This window comes from Perognathus longimembris, chromosome 1, assembly GCF_023159225.1.
Source record: "Perognathus longimembris pacificus isolate PPM17 chromosome 1, ASM2315922v1, whole genome shotgun sequence".
NCBI classification, from domain to species: Eukaryota; Metazoa; Chordata; class Mammalia; order Rodentia; family Heteromyidae; genus Perognathus; species Perognathus longimembris.
In genome coordinates, this window is record NC_063161.1 from 131,980,730 (window position 1) to 132,001,229 (window position 20,500).

General features: G+C 48.1%; 1 protein-coding gene across 1 annotated transcript; it reads left to right on the forward strand.

Moving 5' to 3' along the window:
- The first annotated feature begins 8,514 nt into the window (after window positions 1-8,514).
- On the forward strand, window positions 8,515-19,841 carry Grhpr (glyoxylate and hydroxypyruvate reductase). Its single transcript, XM_048336404.1, has 9 exons — window positions 8,515-8,669; window positions 10,698-10,828; window positions 11,934-12,006; window positions 12,524-12,640; window positions 13,840-13,928; window positions 15,213-15,317; window positions 15,927-16,062; window positions 17,783-17,913; window positions 19,528-19,841. Exons 1-9 carry the CDS (start codon window positions 8,587-8,589, stop codon window positions 19,647-19,649), a joined length of 987 nt encoding a protein of 328 aa, XP_048192361.1. The 5' UTR covers window positions 8,515-8,586; the 3' UTR covers window positions 19,650-19,841.
- Window positions 19,842-20,500: the final 659 nt, after the last annotated feature.

Consider the following 20,500-nt stretch of genomic DNA (forward strand, 5'->3'; position numbering starts at 1 on the left):
TGCCTTCCCTGCTGCCTGGAAGAGTCAGCATTTTTCTCCCCTACTCGGCAGTACATAAAAGTGCCCACTAGGTGATGATAGAACAACAAAGTCCCAGCATGGAAGAATAGTCCCTGAGGCCCACCGAATGGCAATTGCACCAGCCACTTATTTAACAAATATTTGCAGAGCTTCTGTGTGGTGCCAAAGCGTAGGACACTAGACATCAACAAAGCAGCAATGTCCTAGCTGTCAAGGAACTTATGTTCTAGTCAGTGGAGGTTGGGCTGCAAGACTCAAAACCAAATAGAACAGAAATGAAGGGGAGGGAAAGGGAGAGACAGGGGACAGAGGTGAAGACCATAACAGAAATGTATGCCCGTGTGCCAGACTGCTGAGTGCGCATTTCTTCTGTGCTGAGCAGGATCTGGAGCCAACGTGACACTTTGAACCTAGAGACTGGCCAAGGTGGTCAGAGTTGGAAGAGGCGGGTTTTTAAAAACTACTTTTTGCTGAAAAGCAGAAACTCCTGACTTGGATCTATCAATCAGCTAGGAGCAGGATAAAGGCTTGGCATCCCATCTTGTCTGTTTTCTGTCATGTCCTTTGTTCGGAGCCATTGTCTCCTGCAATCACTTTGCAGCCTTCTTGGAACCCAGGAAGGGTCAGACCACCCGCCAGGCAAGGCCTTACATGACCAGCCCTGAGACAATGGACCACCATTGGCCCTACTGAACATGCCTGTGACTTCAGACTGTCTTAACTCTGTACCTAGTTATATTAGGAACTCTGACCCTAATTCCCCCTATTTAACTTAAGGCAAATGTCTGTATCCCCAAAGATGGCTGAAGATTTGATAGGTAGTAGCTAAAACAGAGGATGAGATCACAAGGTTTCTGAGGGGGAAAATGTGTGTGTGTGTACACACATGCACAAACACATATGTAATAATTAAACTTATCTTACAGGTTATCTCAGACTTGTAGGCTGGACCTAGTGACAGGAATTTCTTGTAGACTGTCTTACTAAGTACCCAAACCCAAAGGCTAAAACACTCTACTTTGTCTGTTGCAAGTATATTTGTAACAGATACTTAAACTGTTGTTGCTGCCACAAATTAACTAAAACCAAGGGGAAAAGCCTGGCATCTCTGTCTTAATTTTGTCTCTCCACAGGTACTTTGCAATCATTCCAAAAAAAGCAAGGACTGATCCATAACATCTTTATGACAAGGGACTAAGACTACCCTAAAGAATAGAGCTGCACAGGACAGAACACACACACACACACACACACACACACACACACACACACACAGAAAGTGATGATAACTACTAATAATGATCAGGTTGCACCTAGGAGCTAGCGAGATCATCTTGTTACAGGAAATCCAGCATAGCTAATCAACCTCCATCCTAGCACCCTACAGGAAAAGAATTCAGGTCTCAAATGTAGTGATTTCACAATCAATTGGCAAGTTTATTAAGAAGGAAATATGACAGAAAAAGGAGATGAGGTGGTATAGGCATGGCATGAGTAGATGAGTAGCTGTCTTTAGTGCATAGACATGAGCATTCAGTTTAAGTAGAGGAAGTATTAAAGGCATCTGACACAGGGCATCATAGTTTAAGAGTCCCAGTTACGACTATAGCCAGGTTGGTCATTATCTCAATTTTAGTTTGTTAGGTTCCAGAGAAGTTGTCACCTCTGTCATTTGAGGGAGCAATCTGATTTCCATGAGAGGATTCCTCTTGGAACCCAAGTTATTGCAAAGAAGAAAACATCTTAAACCAATGACAAACACAAAATGCCAGCAGAGATCCCGGATTTTTCTCTTACTTTTAGTTGACGCATGACAGCAAAAATAGTTTCAAGTACCTGTTGTAAATGCCCTTCCAATAGTCTAAAAGCAGACTGTCTCTAGCATTAGCCTTTGGAGTCTGGGTACTTTTTGAGATTACCTGTGAGAAATTCCTATCCACAGGTCCAGTTATGGAGCTGCAGTTCCCTGTGAGTTGGGAGACTTAATTACATTTTAGACTGTCTTTACATTTTCCTATTGCTCATGGCCAGCCGCTCCCTACCAGTCTCATAAGGATGTGATTGCTGCCTACATGAGATGACAGGAATAACCTCTTTAGGAAAGTAGAACTGAACAGATGTCAAGCCAGACCACACTTTTTGTTTTTGTTTTTTTGGCCAGTCCTGGGCCTTGGACTCAGGGCCTGAGCACTGTCCCTGGCTTCTTTTTGCTCAAGGCTAGCACTCTGCCACTTGAGCCACAGCACCACTTCTGGCCATTTTCTATATATGTGGTGCTGGGGAATCGAACCTAGGGCTTCATGTATATGAGGCAAGCACTCTTGCCACTAGGCCATATTCCCAGCCCCAGACCACACTTTTAACCCAGATTATAATAACTCATACTTCTACTCCTTGTCCCCGATCCTTCCTCTAATTAAACCCAATGCTCCTGTCTGTACCCCGAGGATGAAGTTCTGTCTTCCCGTGACATCATATCACACAATAATCTCCTTTCTCTGCTATATTCTTTCTGATCACTTTGTTACCTGGCTGGTTTATGCCCCCGGGGAGGATCCTCTGAGCTGCCCAGTTCTCACCAAGCTTGAGAAACAACATGAACCACAGTATCTCACAGGCCCTGGGCTGTTTTACATCATGGTTGCCGTGTAATGTGTAGCCATGGGTTTAGTGGCTTCATTAATTTCTGACTGCATCCATAACTGTGTTCTTTTCTAAGTTGCTTTAATAATGTTAAATCTGAATCAAATGCTGGTGGCTCACACCTGTAATCCTAGCTACTCAGGAGGTTGAGATCTGAGGATCGTGGTTTGAAGCCAGCCCTGGAAGAAAAGTCCTTGAGACTCTTGTCTCCAATTAGCTTGAGTAATTCCTGGAATTCAGAGAAGTCCTCTCAGTTCACACTGCCACTCTCATCGTTCACTCTTGAACAAACATTTATGGGGTTCCTACTACTGACTTGATACTAGGTTGCATCCTGGGGAGGTTAACTAAGGGAAGGCCCCAACCTCAAGGATCTCAAGCATCTGGATGGGAGACAGACATGAAACTTCAATCTGTAGGTATCTTAGGGGACTAGAAGCCCAGAGGAGGGGGGTCCTTCAAACCCAACAGGGGCAGGTGTATCAGAAGGGAGTCCCTGGGGCAATGGCTAGAACTGCATCCTGCAGGGTAGATGGAATTTACCTTGTTAAAGAAGGAAGGGAAGAGTCCTTGTTTGGAATCCTTAGGAATCGGTTCCACTTTATAATGTATTTTAAGCCAGGCATTGTGATACAAGCCTGTAATCATAGCGTGAAGAAGTCTGGGTCACAGGGATCACAAGTTTGAGGCCTGCTTGTACTACACAATGAAACCTGGTTTCAAAAAAATGTATTTTAAGACAAAAATTATGATACTGGCAGTAGATTAAATAGACGGCAACAGAAAATAAAACTGTCAAGAATCAGCAGAGATAGGATATGATAGAGCAGGCAGGTAGGACAGAGGATTGAAAAATAATTTTGGAAGATATTAGTTAGATATACTATAAAGGTTATTTCATAACTCTACAGCTACCTATTGAGTACCAATAGAACAAAATTTTGAAAGAGAAAAACTTAGGGCCAGAGATGTAGCTCAGCAGTAGAGCACTGGCTTGGCATGTAGGAGGCCATCCCCAGAACTATTAAAAAATGTAAAATTAAAAACTTAAACCATATAAGTCAGACACCAGTAACACATGTTTGTGAGCTATTACTCCTAGCTACTTAGGAGCCCAAGATCTGAGGATTGCAGACTGAATCCAACCCAAGCAGGAAATGTCCATGAGACTTTTATCCCTAATTAAACACCAAAACAAACAAACAGAAAAGGTAGAAGTGAAGGTATGGTTCAAGTGATAGAGCATCAGCTTTGAGTGGAAAAGGCTAAGGGACAGGAGCTGGGAATATGGCCTAATGGTAGAGAGCTTGCCTCGCATACATGAAGCCTTGGGTTCAATTCCTTAGCACCACATATATAGAAAAAGCCAGAAGTGGTGCTGTGGCTCAAGTGGCAGAGTGCTAGCCTTGAGCAGAAAGGGTCCAGGGACAGTGCTCAGGCCTCGAGTTCAAGCCCCAGGAATGGCAAAAAACAAAAATAGAGGGACAAAGCGTTTTTTAAAATACAGCAATAGACACTATGTTGAAAATGAACTTTACGCCTTGTGGGTGGGAATGGGAGGGTAAAACTGGGAGAGAGGGAGAAAAGGGCAACACTGTCCAAAAAGAAATGTATTCTTTACTTGACTTATATGACTGTAACCCCTCTGTATATCACCTTTTTAATAACAATCATTTTACTTATTTATTTTTATTTTCAAACTGATGTACAGAGAGGTTACAGTTTCATACGTTAGGCATTGGATACATTTCTTTTACTGTTTATTACCTCCTCCCTCATTCCCCCCTCCCCCTCCCCCTTTTACTTTCCCCCCACCCCCGCAAGACTTGTTCAGTTCATTTACACCAGTTTTGCGAGTATTGCTTATGTAGTCATTTGTCCTTTTTACCCTGTGTCTCTTGATTTTAGTATTCCCTTTCAGTTTCCTAGTTCTAATACCAGTATACACGGTTTCCAATGTACTCAGATAAGATACAGAGATAGTGCAGGTACAACCACAGGAAGGGGATACAAGAAGATCATCAATAATAGAAGCTACAGATACACATGGGATGTTGAAAGTAGTTACAACTGTGATATAACAATCATTTCCATAACCTGGAGTTCATTTCACTTAGCATTTCTTATGTGTTCATAAGGGTATAGCTATTGGGCTCTTGTGATCCTCTGCTGTGACTTGCCTAAACCTGTGCTAATTATTCCCTATGAGAGAGACCATAGAGTCCATGTTTCTTTGGGTCCGGCTCACTTCACTTAGTATAATTTTTCCAAGTCCTTCCATTTCCTTACGAATGGGGCAATGTCATTATTTCTGATAGAGGCATAGAATTCCATTGTGTATATGTACCACATTTTCCTGATCCATTCGTCTACTGAGGGGCATCTGGGTTGGTTTCATATTCTAGCTATGACAAATTGTGCTGCGATGAACATTGTTGTGCTGGTGGCATTACTGTGATTTTGTTTGTGGTCTTTTGGATAGATACCCAAAAGTGGGGTTGTTAGGTCATAGGGGAGCTCTATGTTTAGCCTTCTGAGGAATCTCCATACCGGGTGCTGGAGTGGCTGAACCAGTTTACATTCCCACCAACAATGAAGTAGGGTTCCCTTTTGGCCACATCCCCTCCAACATTTGTTATTGTTAGTTTTCTTGATATAGGACATTCTTACTGGGGTGAGATGGAATCTCAATGTAGTTTTGATTGGCATTTCTTTTATGGCCAGTGATGTAGAGCACTTTTTCATATGTCTCTTGGCCATTCTCATTTCCTCATCAGAGAAGTCTCTTTTTAAGTCTTTAGCCCACTTGTTGAGGGGGCTATTGTTGAGGGGGGGGTTCTTTGCATTTTTTTTTGGAGGAATGTAATTTTTTTAGTTCTGTATATATTTTAGATATGAAGCCTTTGTCCGTTGTATGGCCGGTAAAGATCTTTTCCCAATCTGTGGGCGTTCTGTTTATCTTGCAAGCTATGTCCTTTGCCCTGCAGAAGCGCTGCAGTTTGATGCAGTCCCATTTGTCCATCCTTTCTTTGATTTGTAGCATTTCTAGGTCTTTGTTAAGGAAGTTCCGTCCTGTGCCAAGGATCCCAAGTGTTTCTCCTACTCCTTCTTTTAGTGTTTTCAGGGTATGTGTTTTAATTTCGAGGTCTTTGATCCATTTGGAATTGATTTTGGTGCAGGGTGATATATAAGGATCTAGTTTTAGTTTGTTGCATGTGTTGAACCAGTTTTGCCAGCACCATTTGTTAAAGAGGCTATCTTGCTTCCAGACAATTTTTTTAGCTCCTTTATCAAAGATTAAGTAGGCGTAGTTCTGTGGGTTCATTTCTGGGTCTTCAATTCTGTTCCATTGGTCTTCAGGCCTGTTCCAGTGCCAATACCAAGCTGTTTTTATTACTATAGCTTTATAATACAGCTTGAAGTTGGGTATTGTAATTCCTCCAGCACTGTTCTTTCTGCTTAGAATTGAGTAACAATCATTTTTTTAAGCAACAACAACAACAGCCCACTGAGGAAAAGGCTTTTTTAAGTGTGACAATTTTTTAATTAAATTTTATTGGCAAGGTGATGTACAGAGGGGGTACAGTTACATAATAAGGTAGTGAGTACATTTCTTGTCTTAACTGTTAAACCCTCCCTCATTTTTCTTTCCCCTTCCCTAGTTCAGATAAGCATATATACAATATCCTGTGTACCAAAATCATATACAGTGACCACAGGGGGTACACCAAAGGAAATTCATCTAGTACATTAAACACAATGACAACAATAAAGTCCTCCTGTTTCCATCTCTTGGAGTTTATTTTGCTTAACCTCATCTTATATAATCATATGTTAAGTGTGACAATTTTAAAACATCATTCCAAATTCTTTGACACTCTGAATATAAAAAATGGAGTGTTCAGGTTGGGAGTGTAACTCAGTGATAGAGTCCATGCCTATTATGCTAAAGACTCTAGGTTCAATCCCCAGGACCCCCCCCCCCCACACACACACACACGGGAACAGGTTTATTTTTAAAATTGTATTTTGTTATCTTTAAATAGTTGTACAAAAGGGTTACCACCACAAATCAGTTTATACACAGAGCATCTTGATCATCTTTGTATCATTCTCCTTCATCCCTTCCAACCCAATCAAGAATAGGATTATGTCTCCTCTCCTTGGTCAAGACTCTGAGATTGCTTTACCAATGTTATCTACTCACCAGGATGAGTAGTTTTCAGCCAACAAAGCCCACAGGGGCAGACCTCTTCCACAGATGTGCATCATCAGCCCTTACCTGGCTCTGTGATCTGGCTCCATTCCCACTGCCTCGTGGTTTTTTACCAAGTGCCAGCTTTGTGCTTTACACTTTGCCTTGGGGGGTGGCCAGGGGATGCAAACCCATTAACCTGTTGTGTCCTCTCCTACCCCAGGCTTGTCTGGGGCCTTGGTGATCAGAAGGAGTTGGGCTCAATGAGTAACAGCACAGACGCCCAGATGTACCCAGGTGCCTGTCCTGTGGACAGAAAAACACCACTTTATGTCAATGCTGAATGTATTTTGTAACTTTTCCCTGCAGTGGCCCAGCAGCCAAGATAAAGGTCAGTGAGTACGACATTTATTAATGTGTTACTTCAGAGAGAGGGTAGCAGGGCTAAGCTCTGGCAAGGACCCAGATGGCCCAGGAACTTGCTGTGTGGCCCCAGTTGCTGAGATCACCTCTCTGTGCAAATCTGTCCTCTATACTGGCACTTAGGATATACATGGATTCTGATTTTTTTTTAATCAGTGGAGAAGAGATCACTCTATTGTCCTCTGGGAGCGAGTAACTGAACAACTCTCAGGCAAAAGGGAGGCAAGTGGAACTGAAGGACAGGGTTGGGGTCCAGCACTTGTCCTGAGCTGGTTTCAGCTCCATTAACTGCAATGTGGTGCCCCAGGGTGCTATTTTCCCTGCATGTGTTAATAACAGTTGTTAAGCTCCAGCTGTAGTGTTGCACTGTTATGAGCACTGTGTATGATTCATCTCTCCATAAGCCAGGAGGCAGGTACTATTACAATCTCCATCTTACCAAGGAGGAAACTGAGGCCCGCAGAAGTTTAATGTTTCATTAATGGCAGAACTGGGATTTAGACACAGACGGTTAGATTCCAAGGCTGGACAGCTTGCGGGTGACAGAACTTGGGTTCCCACTCACCTGACCGTAACCCTGGGTGCCCGTCCATGACCTCATGCTGGGCCCTGCCTCCAGTGCCAGCAGCTTTCCAACGAGCCTGGGTAGCTGTGCGGTGCTACACTGTGGTTTCATATTGGGAATTGCCCTAGGTCCTGAAGGCATCATTTCTGGATTCAGACTCATTCCCTGCTGTCCAGCTCCCCTGAGAGTACGCAGATCGCACCAGGCTCAGAGCCCACTGTGTGTGACCGGAAGCCTCGGCGTGGCACGAATGGCCAAGGGCATTCTCCTTTCTGGGTCCCCCCACCCTGACAACCTATTCACATGGACACAGACACCCCCCACGCGCTCACAGGACTCCGCTCTAGATGCCCCTCCATTCACTCCAACCAATCCCTAGACACGCCTGGCAGGCCCAGAGCTTCTGGAGTTGCCAGGGTTCCGGTTCCGTCACGTCAAGTCCCCATCTGTCTCCTCATGATGCACAGGGCACCCTCAGAGCCCTACCTTCATACCCCACACAGACACCCTGTCACGGCCACTCCCTGCTCCCGCACGGTCCACTGCCTTCGCTAGACGCTGCCCCCCAAGCCTAGCCCGGGTCCCATCTCCCGCTGCCCCAAGGCTCGGCCCCTGCAGAAGGCCCCGCCCCTGCACCCCAGAGGCCCCGCCCCGCGCCAGTCCGCGCCGTGGCCACGCCCCCACTTCCGTCGCTCCGGCCCCGTCAGGATTCGTGGGTGTCCCCCAGGCTGCAGGTTGGATGAAGCTAGCGCGCCTCATGAAGGTGTTCGTCACCCGCAGAATCCCCCCCGAGGGCAGGGCCGCGCTCGCCCAGGCCGCAGAGTAAGCGCCCCGTGTCCCCGCCGCTGTGCGCGCCGTGTCCCCCCCCCTCCAGGTCAGGCCGGGTCGGAGCGGGCGGAGCGGGCTGCGGCTGCGGAGCCCTTTGACCACCTTGCTCCCCGGCCGCCGTGGCGAGTGTGCCGGCCCCAGAACTCAGACACCGCGGCCCTGGGTGACGTAGCGTTCTCCACGCGCGCTTTTGGGGACGCCTGGAACTCTGGGGCCCCTGGAGCTGCGCCAGGGCTGGCTGGAGCAAACTTGCCAGGCCCCAGTTGTGTGGGGAAGAAGGAAGGGTGAAGGAGTCCAGAGCTTTGGTCTTGGTCAGACTTGCTCACTGTGCCCAGCCGGGCCGTGCTTGGAATTTTGAGGTTGCTTAGAGAACGTTCTCAAACGAACTCTCGCCAGGCTCCTGGCAAATGCTATGGGGCCACCTGGCACGGGGCGGTTGCCAGCTATTGGAGAGGGGAGGCTGCCGATGAGGCAAAGTTCAGGCTGTTAATTCTTTACCCTCTGAGGTTGGCTACAATGGGCGGGAGGGGTCAGAGAGCAGGGATGTCACTGACCTGGCCGGTGGATGGCCGGAGCTTTTGATGGCTCTCAGCTCAATCTCGTCCTGTGGCCCATCCTGGCCAGCTGCTCCCTAGACATCAGCTTTCCGCTCTTGCCACACCGTGAAGTCAGTATTGTACTTCCTAAGTCATTCACTACAAATCAGACAGAGTGAATGCTGGTGACTTATGCCTAGCTACTCAGGAGGCTGAGCTCAGAGGATTGGAGTTCAAAGACAGCCTGGGCAGGAAAGTTTATGAGACACTCTCTCTCTCTCTCTCTCTCTCTCTCTCTCTCTCTCTCTCTCTCTCTCTCTCTCTCTCTCTTTTATTTCTATTTATTTTTATTTGTCTGTCAGTCATGGGGTCTTTTTTTTTTTTTTTTTTTGGCCAGTCCTGGGGCTTGAACTCAGAGCCACTTCCAGCCTTTTCTGTTTATGTGGTCCTGAGAAGTCAAACTCAGGGCTTCATGCATGCTAGGCAAGCACTCTACCACTAAGCCACACTCCTAGCCCTCTATGACACTCTTATCTCAAATTCACTACCAGAATGTCAGAAGTGAAGCTGTGGTTCAAGTGGTAGAGTGCTAGCCTTGAGCAAAAAAGCTAAGGGACAGTGTCCTGGCCCTGTGTTCAAGTTCCAGGACTGGCACAAACATTTTTTTTTAAAGGGGAGGGGGCGGAGCAGAAAAGGGTAAGAAGTAAGTACTTCTCTTAGGATCTCACAGGTGCAAGTGGTGGACCAGGGGTTTGTACTCAGCCTTGTCTAGCCTTGGCATCTTGCCAGGCATGCACTTGTGGTATCTGTCAGGGAAAAACCAATTCTAGAAGAGAACATAGTATGTTTTTAGTTTTGCCCAGCACAATGCAGCCTCTGTGGGGAACCTGCTTTGGACTAAAGAATGGGAGAGCAATGCCAAAGCATTACAAAAAAGATGTGGAGCTTCCACTGCTGTAATACCTTAAGCCGTCTCTAAAGGCTGAGAGGAGTATCTGGTTCCCACCACTGCAGAGCAAGTTCTCCCTAAACTCCTTTGTCCATTGGCCTAGAGTTTATCTTTTCTGGCAAAGCCTACAGATGAGAGCTTTGTGCTTCATGGACTCAGGACAGAGAGAAATGGAGCTACTTGTTGAAGCCCAAGTCCTGTCGGATGCAAGACCCTTCCCGACTTGGCCTTCACTCCAGTTGGCCCCTTGGAGGCCCCCTGTGACTCCGACAGTTCTTTGTGGTGCTATGTTGCAGTGGCTCCCCCAGACTTTCCTCCTTTCCACTTAGGCTTTGCTCTGGGAACCCCTCAGCCCTTTTCAGCTTCTGCTCTGTGACAGCTTTCACCATCCAGGATTTGTTTCTGGATAGTTCACAGAGACCACCTGTATGCCTGACTCTCCCTGGTCACAGCAAGCAGAAGGCAATGCTGGCTCTGAGAGATCTGAGTGTCTGTAGGGCTTCCCTGCACCCCCTTAGTGGCTTTCCTTCCCTTCAGCTGTGAGGTGGAGCAGTGGGATTCAGATGAGCCCATCCCCAGCAAGGAGCTGGAGCGCGGGGTGGCAGGAGCCCATGGCCTGCTCTGCCTTCTCTCTGACCGTGTGGACAAAAAGCTTCTGGATGCTGCAGGTGTGTGCTGGGCAGCCTGGGTGGGACTCTGAGGAGCTCTTAACCCTTGGGTGGGACTGCAGGGCTTTCCTTGCCTTGGGAACCCTCGGAAGGCACACCCTGAAGTACTGGACAGTAGTTAGGTTCAGTTAGTGAAAGTTGCCCCTTCGTGCTGTGAGTCCCTGGGGGAGACTCTGGAAGGGCAGAGTTCAGTGTGGATTGAGGGGCCAGGGGTGGGGGAAGGGGAGGGAGGATGCCCTTGGGTGTCCTTCCTGCCCCGCCACAGCCTTGTTCTGTGACTTTAAGCAAAACACTGCCCCTTCTGAGCCCCTTGTGCCGCCTGAGAGAGGATCTAGCTCAGTGCCCACAACAGCAGGCACCCAGTGTGTGGAACCCAGTGTGGGTTTGCATGGCCCCACCCACAGCTCTTGGCTCTGAAGTAGAATGAACATCACTCTGTGAGTTGTGTTGGGACAGTTTGGAGAAAAGTTCTGGTTTTGAGCTGTGGGATGGGAGAAATTTTTTTTTTTTTTTTTTTTTTTTTTTTTTTTGGCCAGGCCTGGGCTTGGACTCAAGGCCTGAGCACTGTCCCTGGCTTCTTTTTGCTCAAGGCTAGTACTCTGCCACTTGAGCCACAGCGCCACTTCTGGCTGTTTTCTATATATGTGGTGCTGGGGAATCGAACCCAGGGCTTCATGTATAGGAGGCAAGCACTCTTGCCACTAGACCATATTCCCAACCCGGGAGAAATGTTTATAAGTCAGTGTTGAGCCACTCCAACCCCTGAACTTGGTATGGAGGCTTTCTGGGGAAAGAGGAGGTGTGAGAAGGTAATGTCCATCGGGAGGCCCCAGATAAGATCAGAGGAGACCCTAGACCACCAATGGGTGAAGGAACCTTGGTGTCTAAGGCTCTAAGGAGACTCTACTGTGACTCCAGGGCACCTAATCTACCTAAGCCGCCATGGCTGTGGCTGGCAGAGGTTGATCAGAGTTTTACCTGAGGACTAGAGATACCAGCCTTTCCTCTTGGTCTGTGAACACAAATGAGCAGATGTCTGCATAACAGTCTCCAGTACATAGCTTCAAATTCTACGGGGGAAGACAATGCATTTTCTGTACAACAGGAGCTGACCTCAAAGTCATCAGCACCCTGTCTGTGGGCGTCGACCACCTGGCTTTGGATGAAATCAAGAAGCGGTAAATGCAACTGGAGCTCTGGACAGGAGGGCCTGGGTTACGGGTGGCTACCAGAGAGCAGCCAGAGGAACTGGTAGTGTGTTCTCATTGCTTATCTTTTGGTGCAAACGGTAAAGTGGTTGATGGTCAAACTTGTCCATGTGTGCAAAAGCCATTTAAGCCCAGAAAGTCAGAAGAGTGGCTACCCTCTATTTAGTATTGCCCTTTTCTTATTCCTACAACACCCCCTGGAAATAGAAAAGGCAAATGTTACTATTGCCCTTTCCCAAGAGGACATTTTGGAAGAATAAGTGATTACTTGCACAAAACTTTGAACCCCGGTCTTCCATCATTATGTGCTTCCCCAGTGGAGGAAATGGAAAAGGGAATGAGGACTGGCCACCCCTTGATGTCCATTTATAGTTCCAAGCTTCCTGGCTGGCAGTGCAAAAGTCACATTATGGAAATGACCACCAGCAGTAGACATTGCTAATGGTGCAGGGGGCCGATGTTAACCCCCTATGTATTTGATTCCCAGTGGGATCCGGGTGGGCTACACCCCAGATGTCCTGACCGACGCCACTGCAGAACTTGCTGTCTCCCTGCTACTCACCACCTGCCGCCGGTTGCCAGAGGCCATAGAGGAAGTGAAGAAGTGGGTAACACCTGCCAGGAAAGCCATCTCTGCTCAACAGGTGGTTCCTGAGAACCAGGGTCAGCCTGGTCTGGGTGTGTTCTCTGTCCCTAGTGTGTGTCACAGCGAGAAGAGTGGACACAGCTAAAATAAAGCACAAGGCAGAGGTGTGGTAATAGGGCAGGAAGGGAACTCATGAGAGATGAGGAGGAATGAACACATTTTGCTGGCTGGTGGCTTCATAGAAGAAGTAGCAGGGAGCATGCTTTTTAGTACCAAAGGTGATGCTGAGCCCATCATCCATGATGCCTCACTCAGCAAGCCCTGAAGGCCACAGGCTGCTTTGAAAGCCACACCTGCACTGGGTGCACCATCAGCACCATGCTGCTTTCCTAAAGAAGCAAAGTTGCTCCTAGCAACTCAGGAAGCTGAGATCTGAAGATCACAGTTCAAAGACAGGCTGGGCAAGAAAGTCCATGAGACTCTTATTTTCAATCAGCCAGCAAAAAGCTACAAGTGGGACTGTGGTTCAAGTGGTAGAGTGCCAGCCTTGAATGAAAAAGCTCAAGGACAGTGCCCAGTACCCAGGACCTGAGTTCAAGCCAGTGCCAGTATTAAAAAAAAGAGTTGTGTGGTCTGGCCAAGGGATGCAGAGTTGGGGCTGGCACTCTGGAAGCAGGGGGTAGCCATGGCAGATACAGCCCTCATGAGATGTGCCCCAGAGTCCAGGTCTCTGCAGGGGGGCGAAGGTAGACTCTACAGTGGTAAATGCCCTGTTCACCATCCCATCTAGAGGGTTGGCACCTTGTTTGACAGAGCCTCAAGCTGTTCACCTAGGGCAATGGGCAGGCCTTGTGGCTTTTTGTTGTTGCTTTGGAGCACTAAGAATTGTTCCAGATTTCCACGCTCCAAGTTTACAACCTATGGCTTCCAGTTCCCCAGCTCTGCAACATCAGGCAGGTTACGTTTCCTGGACTCAATTTCCCCATCTGTAAAATAGTGTGAGATCCTTATAGCCCTCTGTTTCTGTGTCCCACATAACTTCAAAGGAGGCATCACTGCTGTGTAATGGTGGAGCAAAGTAGCTGGGAGGCATCAACCCACTACCCCTTTGACCAGGAGCTTAGACTTTGGATCACAACCAGGGGTGTTGGTTATGTAGGCCTCCTGTGATTCTTCATCTTTTCTAAAGCTGCTTACCATCCCCCCCTTCCCCACAGCGGTGGCTGGACCTCATGGAAGCCCATGTGGATGTGTGGCTATGGACTCACGCAGAGCACTGTTGGCATTGTGGGGCTGGGGCGCATAGGTGAGCTCTCCCTCCCCCACACCTCTCAGTACTCCTGGCTCGGTTTGAATCCCTGGTGATGTGTGCTGGAATGCTAAATTCCCTTTGGATAGGCTGTCTGGGAAGAACCACTTTGTAAAACACACATGCAAAGGAATAAATAATTAAAAGCAGGAGTCCCTAAGAACTCACTAAATGACAAGAAAGTTGCTGAGAGCTGGGTTCCTTAGGCTATCAGCTCTCTAAAGTACAGAACAAGAGCCTGGTGCTGGAGGCTCATGCCTGTAATCCTAGCTGCTCAGGAGGCTGACATCTGAGGATCAGGCCCAAAACCAGTTTGAGCGGGAAAGTTGATAAAACTTATCTCTACTTAACCACCAAAAAGTTAGAAGTGGAGTTGTGGGTCAAGTGGTAGGGAACTTGCTTTGAGCAAAAAGAAACTCAGAGACAGTGCCCAAGCTCTGAATTTAAGTCTTATGACTGACAAACACACACACATACACACAGAACAGCAAGGCTACAGACACTGGGCTGGACCTTGAAGAGCAGCTCACTGTGGAGAGCCCAATAATTTCACAGGTAAGGCTTCTTGAAGACACTGAGTTGTGAAGTATTTATATGGACAGAGGCCCAGTGGGCAGTCTGCCTACCATTCTGCCGACACAGCAGAGCTAGTCCTCTTCCAGTGGCCAGCTCTGGAGAAATCTGGCCAGGAAGGCCTGTGTTCAGCCAAGCAGCTGTCCATGATACTCTTGTCATCCTCCCTGTGCAGGCTGAGGGCCGTGCACAGGCAGCATGGATAACCTGTCTGGCCAGGCAACAGTCTACCTGTCAACTGGAGAGAGTTGCTTACAGGAGTTGAGTGACTCTGGGTCTTGTTCTAAGTCTGCAAATCCAATTGCCCAAGTGTGAAAAGCTCTTGCAGGTTTGGAGAAAGTTGGAAGTTGGACAATGGCATCATCAGGTCTGGGATTGCATTAACAGAAGCAGAGGGTCCTGAAGGAGGAGGGGACCCCTTGGCATCTGTAGGGATGCCACATCCAGTCCATGGAGAAGGTTAGCAATTGAGCCTCAAGATGGTTGGGTCCATGTGAAGACAGTATGAGCCAGGCCAGCCACAGAGGAGAAGTGGCATTATCTCTAGATCCCTGAGGACTGCAGGTTACTCAGCTCCACTTGGATAAGACAGGACTAGCTCATAGGGACAGTGCTGCCATTGAGGGAACACTCTCCTGGAGCTGTCAAATGCTGCTGTCATCTTTTAAAGGCTGAGAACCAGCCATGATTCTGACTCCTTGCCTCTAGGCCAGGCCATTGCTCGGCGATTGAAACCATTTGGTGTCCAGAGGTTTCTGTACATGGGACGTCATCCCAAGACTGAGGAAGCAGCGGAATTCCAGGCAGAGTTTGGTAGGTAAAACCTTGATTTCCACTGGATTTTCATCTGTGTTCTTTTGGGGAGTCTGCCTTAAATGGTGGTGTTTGCAGGTGGAATGTGGGGGCTCCAAGAGACTGGGATCTGCTGTGCCCCATAAGGTGTCATCTAATCTTCCCACCTCTGGACACAGGTCTGCTTAGGGAGTCTAGGCATTTGCTTAGGAACGTACTGAGTGGAGTGCAGCCTGTGTATGTGCCTTCATCCAGGATCCAGGCCCTGGGAGCTGCATGGCATGATGGAGGGCAGAGGGAGGCTGGATCTTGTCGTTCCTCCCCATTAGCCCATCCAGCACTGAAGGAGCAGAAAGTATGGATGGTCCAGATCATAGATCCTTGAAGAAAACCTCCTGCCCCTCTCTCACCTCAGTTTCTCCATCTGCTAAACCAAGGGGCTGGGAGATGATGGGGGACACCAGAATCCCACAAATGGCTGCCAGCTTTGTGCAGTCTTTGGAACTATACAGGTAGAAACCAGGCCTTTAGAAAGCATCTTGGGAGTTTCTGTTATGAGGGGCAGGATTGCCACTAGCATTTTGTTAGTCTCCCCTATATTGCTGTCTCTGATGAAGCCCTTTTCTTCAGTGTCTGCCCCCCAGCTGGCTGCTGAGTCTGACTTTATTGTGGTGGCCTGCTCCCTGACACCTGCCACCAAGGGGCTCTGCAACAAGGACTTCTTCCAGAAGATGAAGAAGACAGCTGTGTTTGTCAACATCAGCAGGTAGCTTAGGGCCACTGAATATCCCTGAGGGACTGTCCCCACTCCTATGATCAAAAGTGGGTTGTTGATGAGACCTCAGGCTGAGCTAAATTTCCATTAACCAACAATGGATCAACAACTCAGTAAGGAGGCCTTGTGCAGTAGCCCCAGCCTCCCTCGGAGCCTGGTTCACAGTACTGAGGTTCAGGGAGTATGGGCCTGGTGCGTGCACCAAGTCACCAGGCAACCTTGGGCAGGTACTGTCCTCCACCCATGAAGGGCTGGATTTACTGGTCTGGATGGCCCTTCCCAGGCCATCTTCCTCAGTACTGAGCCTGGCATGAGTTCAGCGATAGTTTGAACCTGGTGCTCTGGGAGACAAAGACCCTGAGTACCTTCAGGCCACTGGGCATGCACCAGGGGCAGACCTCCCCTCTCTGCCACTCGAACCTCTTCCTGTTGGCACCTTTGAAGATTTTTTGTTGTTGTTGAGACAGGATCTTGCTATGGAGTCTGGGAGCTAGCTGGGAGTCTTGAGCTTGCTGTGTCACGCAGGCTGGCCTTATACTTGAGATCCTCTTGCCTCTACTTTCCAACTATTGGAGTTACAAATACGTGGCCACCACACCTGGCCCCACTGGAGCCTTTTAAATCAGTTTGGAGTTGGGGATTGGATGTGGTCACCCTGAGAGCTCATGTACTCCCCAGAGCACCTACAATTACCAATGTTTAGCTACAACGGAATGCTGAGGGTAGGGGTGGTGAAAATTACAAGAACATAGGGCTCATGCTGGTGGCAGCCCTGGCTTCCATTTACTCGGGCCCTGCATTGCAACGTTCTTTATTGCACTTTTTTTTTTTCCCAGTCTTGGGCCTTGGACTCAGGGCCTGAGCACTGTCCCTGGCTTCTTTTTGCTCAAGGCTAGCACTCTGCCACTTGAGCCACAAAGGCCACTTCTGGCCTTTTGTATATATGTGGTGCTGGGGAATCGAACCCAGGGCTTCATGTATACGAGGCAAGCATCCTTGCCACTAGGCCATATTCCCAGCCCTGCACATTTGTTTTTTATTTGGTGTACAATATGAAGTCTCTGGAAAATCAGGGTTTTTCTGTGTTTTGTTTTGTGCCAGTCCTCAAGCTTGAACTCAGAGCTTGGATGCTGTCACTTAGATTTCTTGCTCAGTGCTAATCCTCTACCACTTGAGCCATACCTCTACCTCCAGCTTTTTTGGTGGTTAAATGGAGATTAGAGTCTTACTGACTTTTTTGCCCAAGATGGTTTTTAACTTAGAACTGTAATCCTCAGATCTCAGCCTCCTGAGTAGCTAGGATTATAGGCATGAGCCACCAGGAGCTGGCTAAAAGTTACTAGACACTTAAGATAGGTGTTTGCTGGTCTCTCTGCCCTTGTTAAGCAGGTCCCTGATCATATGTTGTGATTCTCATTTGGGGGTGGAAGTATCTAGAGACTTTTATTCCTCCTAGCGTTCCTGGGAGGTCAGTAGGAGTTTCCCTGTGTTACAGGAGAGACTGAGGTCCAGAGAATTTGAGACCTTTGTCAAGAGTCACGCAGCCAGCAAGTGTCAAGGCTAGGGTTCTTGAGTATAGGACTATCCAGACTTCCTGTAGCACACTAAGATTTGCTGCTTTAGAAATCAGTGCCAAATGCTAGATGGGTTGTTGTCTGAAACAAAAAAAAAGCCTGGGTAGAGGGCACCCATATTACATGGTCATTTCCAGGGGAGATGTCGTAAACCAGGATGACCTGTACCAGGCCTTAGCCAGTGGCCAGATTGCAGCTGCTGGACTGGATGTGACTACCCCAGAACCACTGCCCACAAACCACCCCCTGCTGACTCTCAAGAACTGTGGTAAGAGCTGTGTGTTCCCAGAATAGATGTCTGTCTTGTGGACTGGGGTCAAGAGGTGGTCCTGGGCTGTGTGGAGCCAGTGTGAGTGGGGCTAAACATGGACACACGAGGTCTATGAATTGTTTAGGCTATTAGTGACCTTTCTAAGCATGTTCAGTTGGGTGCTTATTCCCAAAGGAGTAGATCATAGAAGAGGAGGCTAGCCACTTGTCCTACCCTTGTGACTATTTGTTGGAAAAACCTCATTACTATCAATGCCTAATTGCAGTGTAAGTGTGAGAAAAGAATTAATGATTCCACCAGTATTTCTGAAGGTTTTCTCAGCAATAAAACCCTCTTCTGTCTTGTGGATAGGAGCAGGGCCTCTGTTCAACTTTTTCTTAGCCACTAGGCTTCATCAGTGTGGGGTACTAGACTAGTCCCTCTTGCCTGCATGACTGCTCATCTGCCTGTCTGGAGCTGCACCTCTGACACTAGCAGCAGCAGTTCTTCCTAATGTGGCTGAAGAATCCAGTGTAGGTTTTCCAATATTTGACTCACTAGCTAGACAGTACCCCATAGAGGTGAGGATTTGAGCTATGGTGGCCCTCATTCTTGTCTGTGCTATAACAGTCTCATCCTCTTCCTATGCCCTAAGAGTGTGTCAGATGCTTCTAGCCATTGCTATCCGTGACACTCAGTGTACTAGCTCTCATACTTCCTGTTTGAGTCCTTGAGGGACACAGCTACACGGGTCACTGGACCCAACCCCTTGTGATTCTGCTTTAGCAGATCTGGACTGGACCTGAGACTGTGCACCCACGAGGCTCCCAGGTGACTGGTTTTTCTGGCTCTGGGACCAGTCTCAGCACTTGTCTTTCTGCCTCGTCAGCTGTCTGCTTAACAGCTCTCTACATGGCTGTTTATGTGTGTGATAGAGATGTGGTTCTGAGCTACGATTCTCAGATCTCAGCTTCCTGAGTAGCTAGGCATGAGCCACCAGCACCTGGCTTGACTAATAATTCTTTACATATTAAGGTTTCGGCCTCTACTCACCATAGGTCAGAGCTATGTGTTCCCTTTTATATTCTGGCATGGAAAAATCAAACAAGTCCTTTGCTGCCTGCCCAGTGAAGGTGCCTATTATTGCAGCCTTGGCAACTCCACTGCCCTGCCCAACTCCAGACTGCCTGGAGCAAGCAGGCTGTGATGTGAGGGCTGTTGCCTGCAACTGGGAAAAATGCTTCATCTCCCAAGCCTTTTTTAGGGACCAGTGACCCCGCTTGCTTGACCCCACTGCTCTGCAGGGCATGCCATCCAGTACTTCATCTTCTGGAGACCTAGGTATCATCACTTCAGGGATACAATGTGTGACAAGTGGTTGGTGCCTAGCTCCTAAACTGTTTCTAGGGTGTAGGACCCTTGTTCTACTTGTGAGGGTCTCAGTAGCCAGCTGTCCTTTTACTGTTACCCTGAGCCCCAGTCCTGGAGGTGGTGAGACAGGATGAGGGGAAACACACCGAGGAGGACCAAAGCAAGTTCCATTGTCTTCCTTACTGGCAAACTCAGTCGTGAGAGAAGAACCCAGATTAGGGTCTTGAACTATTCTCTCACCTGCCTCTCTCTCCTTTCTAGTGATCCTGCCCCACATTGGCAGTGCCACCTACAAAACTCGCAACACCATGTCCTTGTTGGCAGCTAACAACTTGCTGGCTGGCCTGAGAGGGGAACCAATGCCCAGTGAATTCAAGCTGTAGCCAAACAGGGGACTAAGGCTTAAGAGACCTAGAGCCCTGGGGTTCTGCTAGAGACTCCAGGCTGGATTTAGAAACCAAGGGGAAGCCTGATCAGTAGTCTGCAGAAGACCAGTGCTGGGAGAATGCTTGCCCAGTTTATGTCTGTACACATCTCAACCCAAAGGCTGTAACTACTATTAAATAATTTTCTGAGATTGTCTGAGCCTATTACTATGGTGAGCTACAAAAAGACTTACCTGGGGCTGGGGATATGGCCTAGTGGCAAGAGTGCTTGCCTCCCATACATGAAGCCCTAGGTTCGATTCCCCAGCACCACGTATACAGAAAATGGCCAGAAGTGGTGCTGTGACTCAAGTGGCAGAGTGCTAGCCTTGAGCAAAAAGAAGCCAGGAACAGTGCTCAGGCCCTGAGTCCAAGGCCCAGGACCGGCCAAAAATAAATAAATAAATAAATAAGACTTACCTGCTTGGTTAATGTGCTGGGCTCTGCTGCCCACCCCAGGTGTTTCAATATTTAGACCTTGTCCAGATCCCTGCAGTCTTTATCAAGTGTGGGACAAGCAGAGCCTAGTTAACCTAGTTAACTTGATCACAATACCTAGACCATCAGAAAAATTAAGGAGACACATAGCAAAGGAGAACTGGAATAGAGGAGGACTAGGGAAGGTCAACACAGGTTTGGTAAGAATAATTCAAACAGTAAGCCCCCACATCTACGCGTTGGTCCCTTTGCTCATATTGTTGGCCACCCTTTAAACAGGATGAATGCTCTCTGTAATCACCTCACTCTCCCAAGACCAGGCCACAGTAGTGCCATTTGCAAAGCCCTGCTCTGTGCTGAAGGAATCAGCT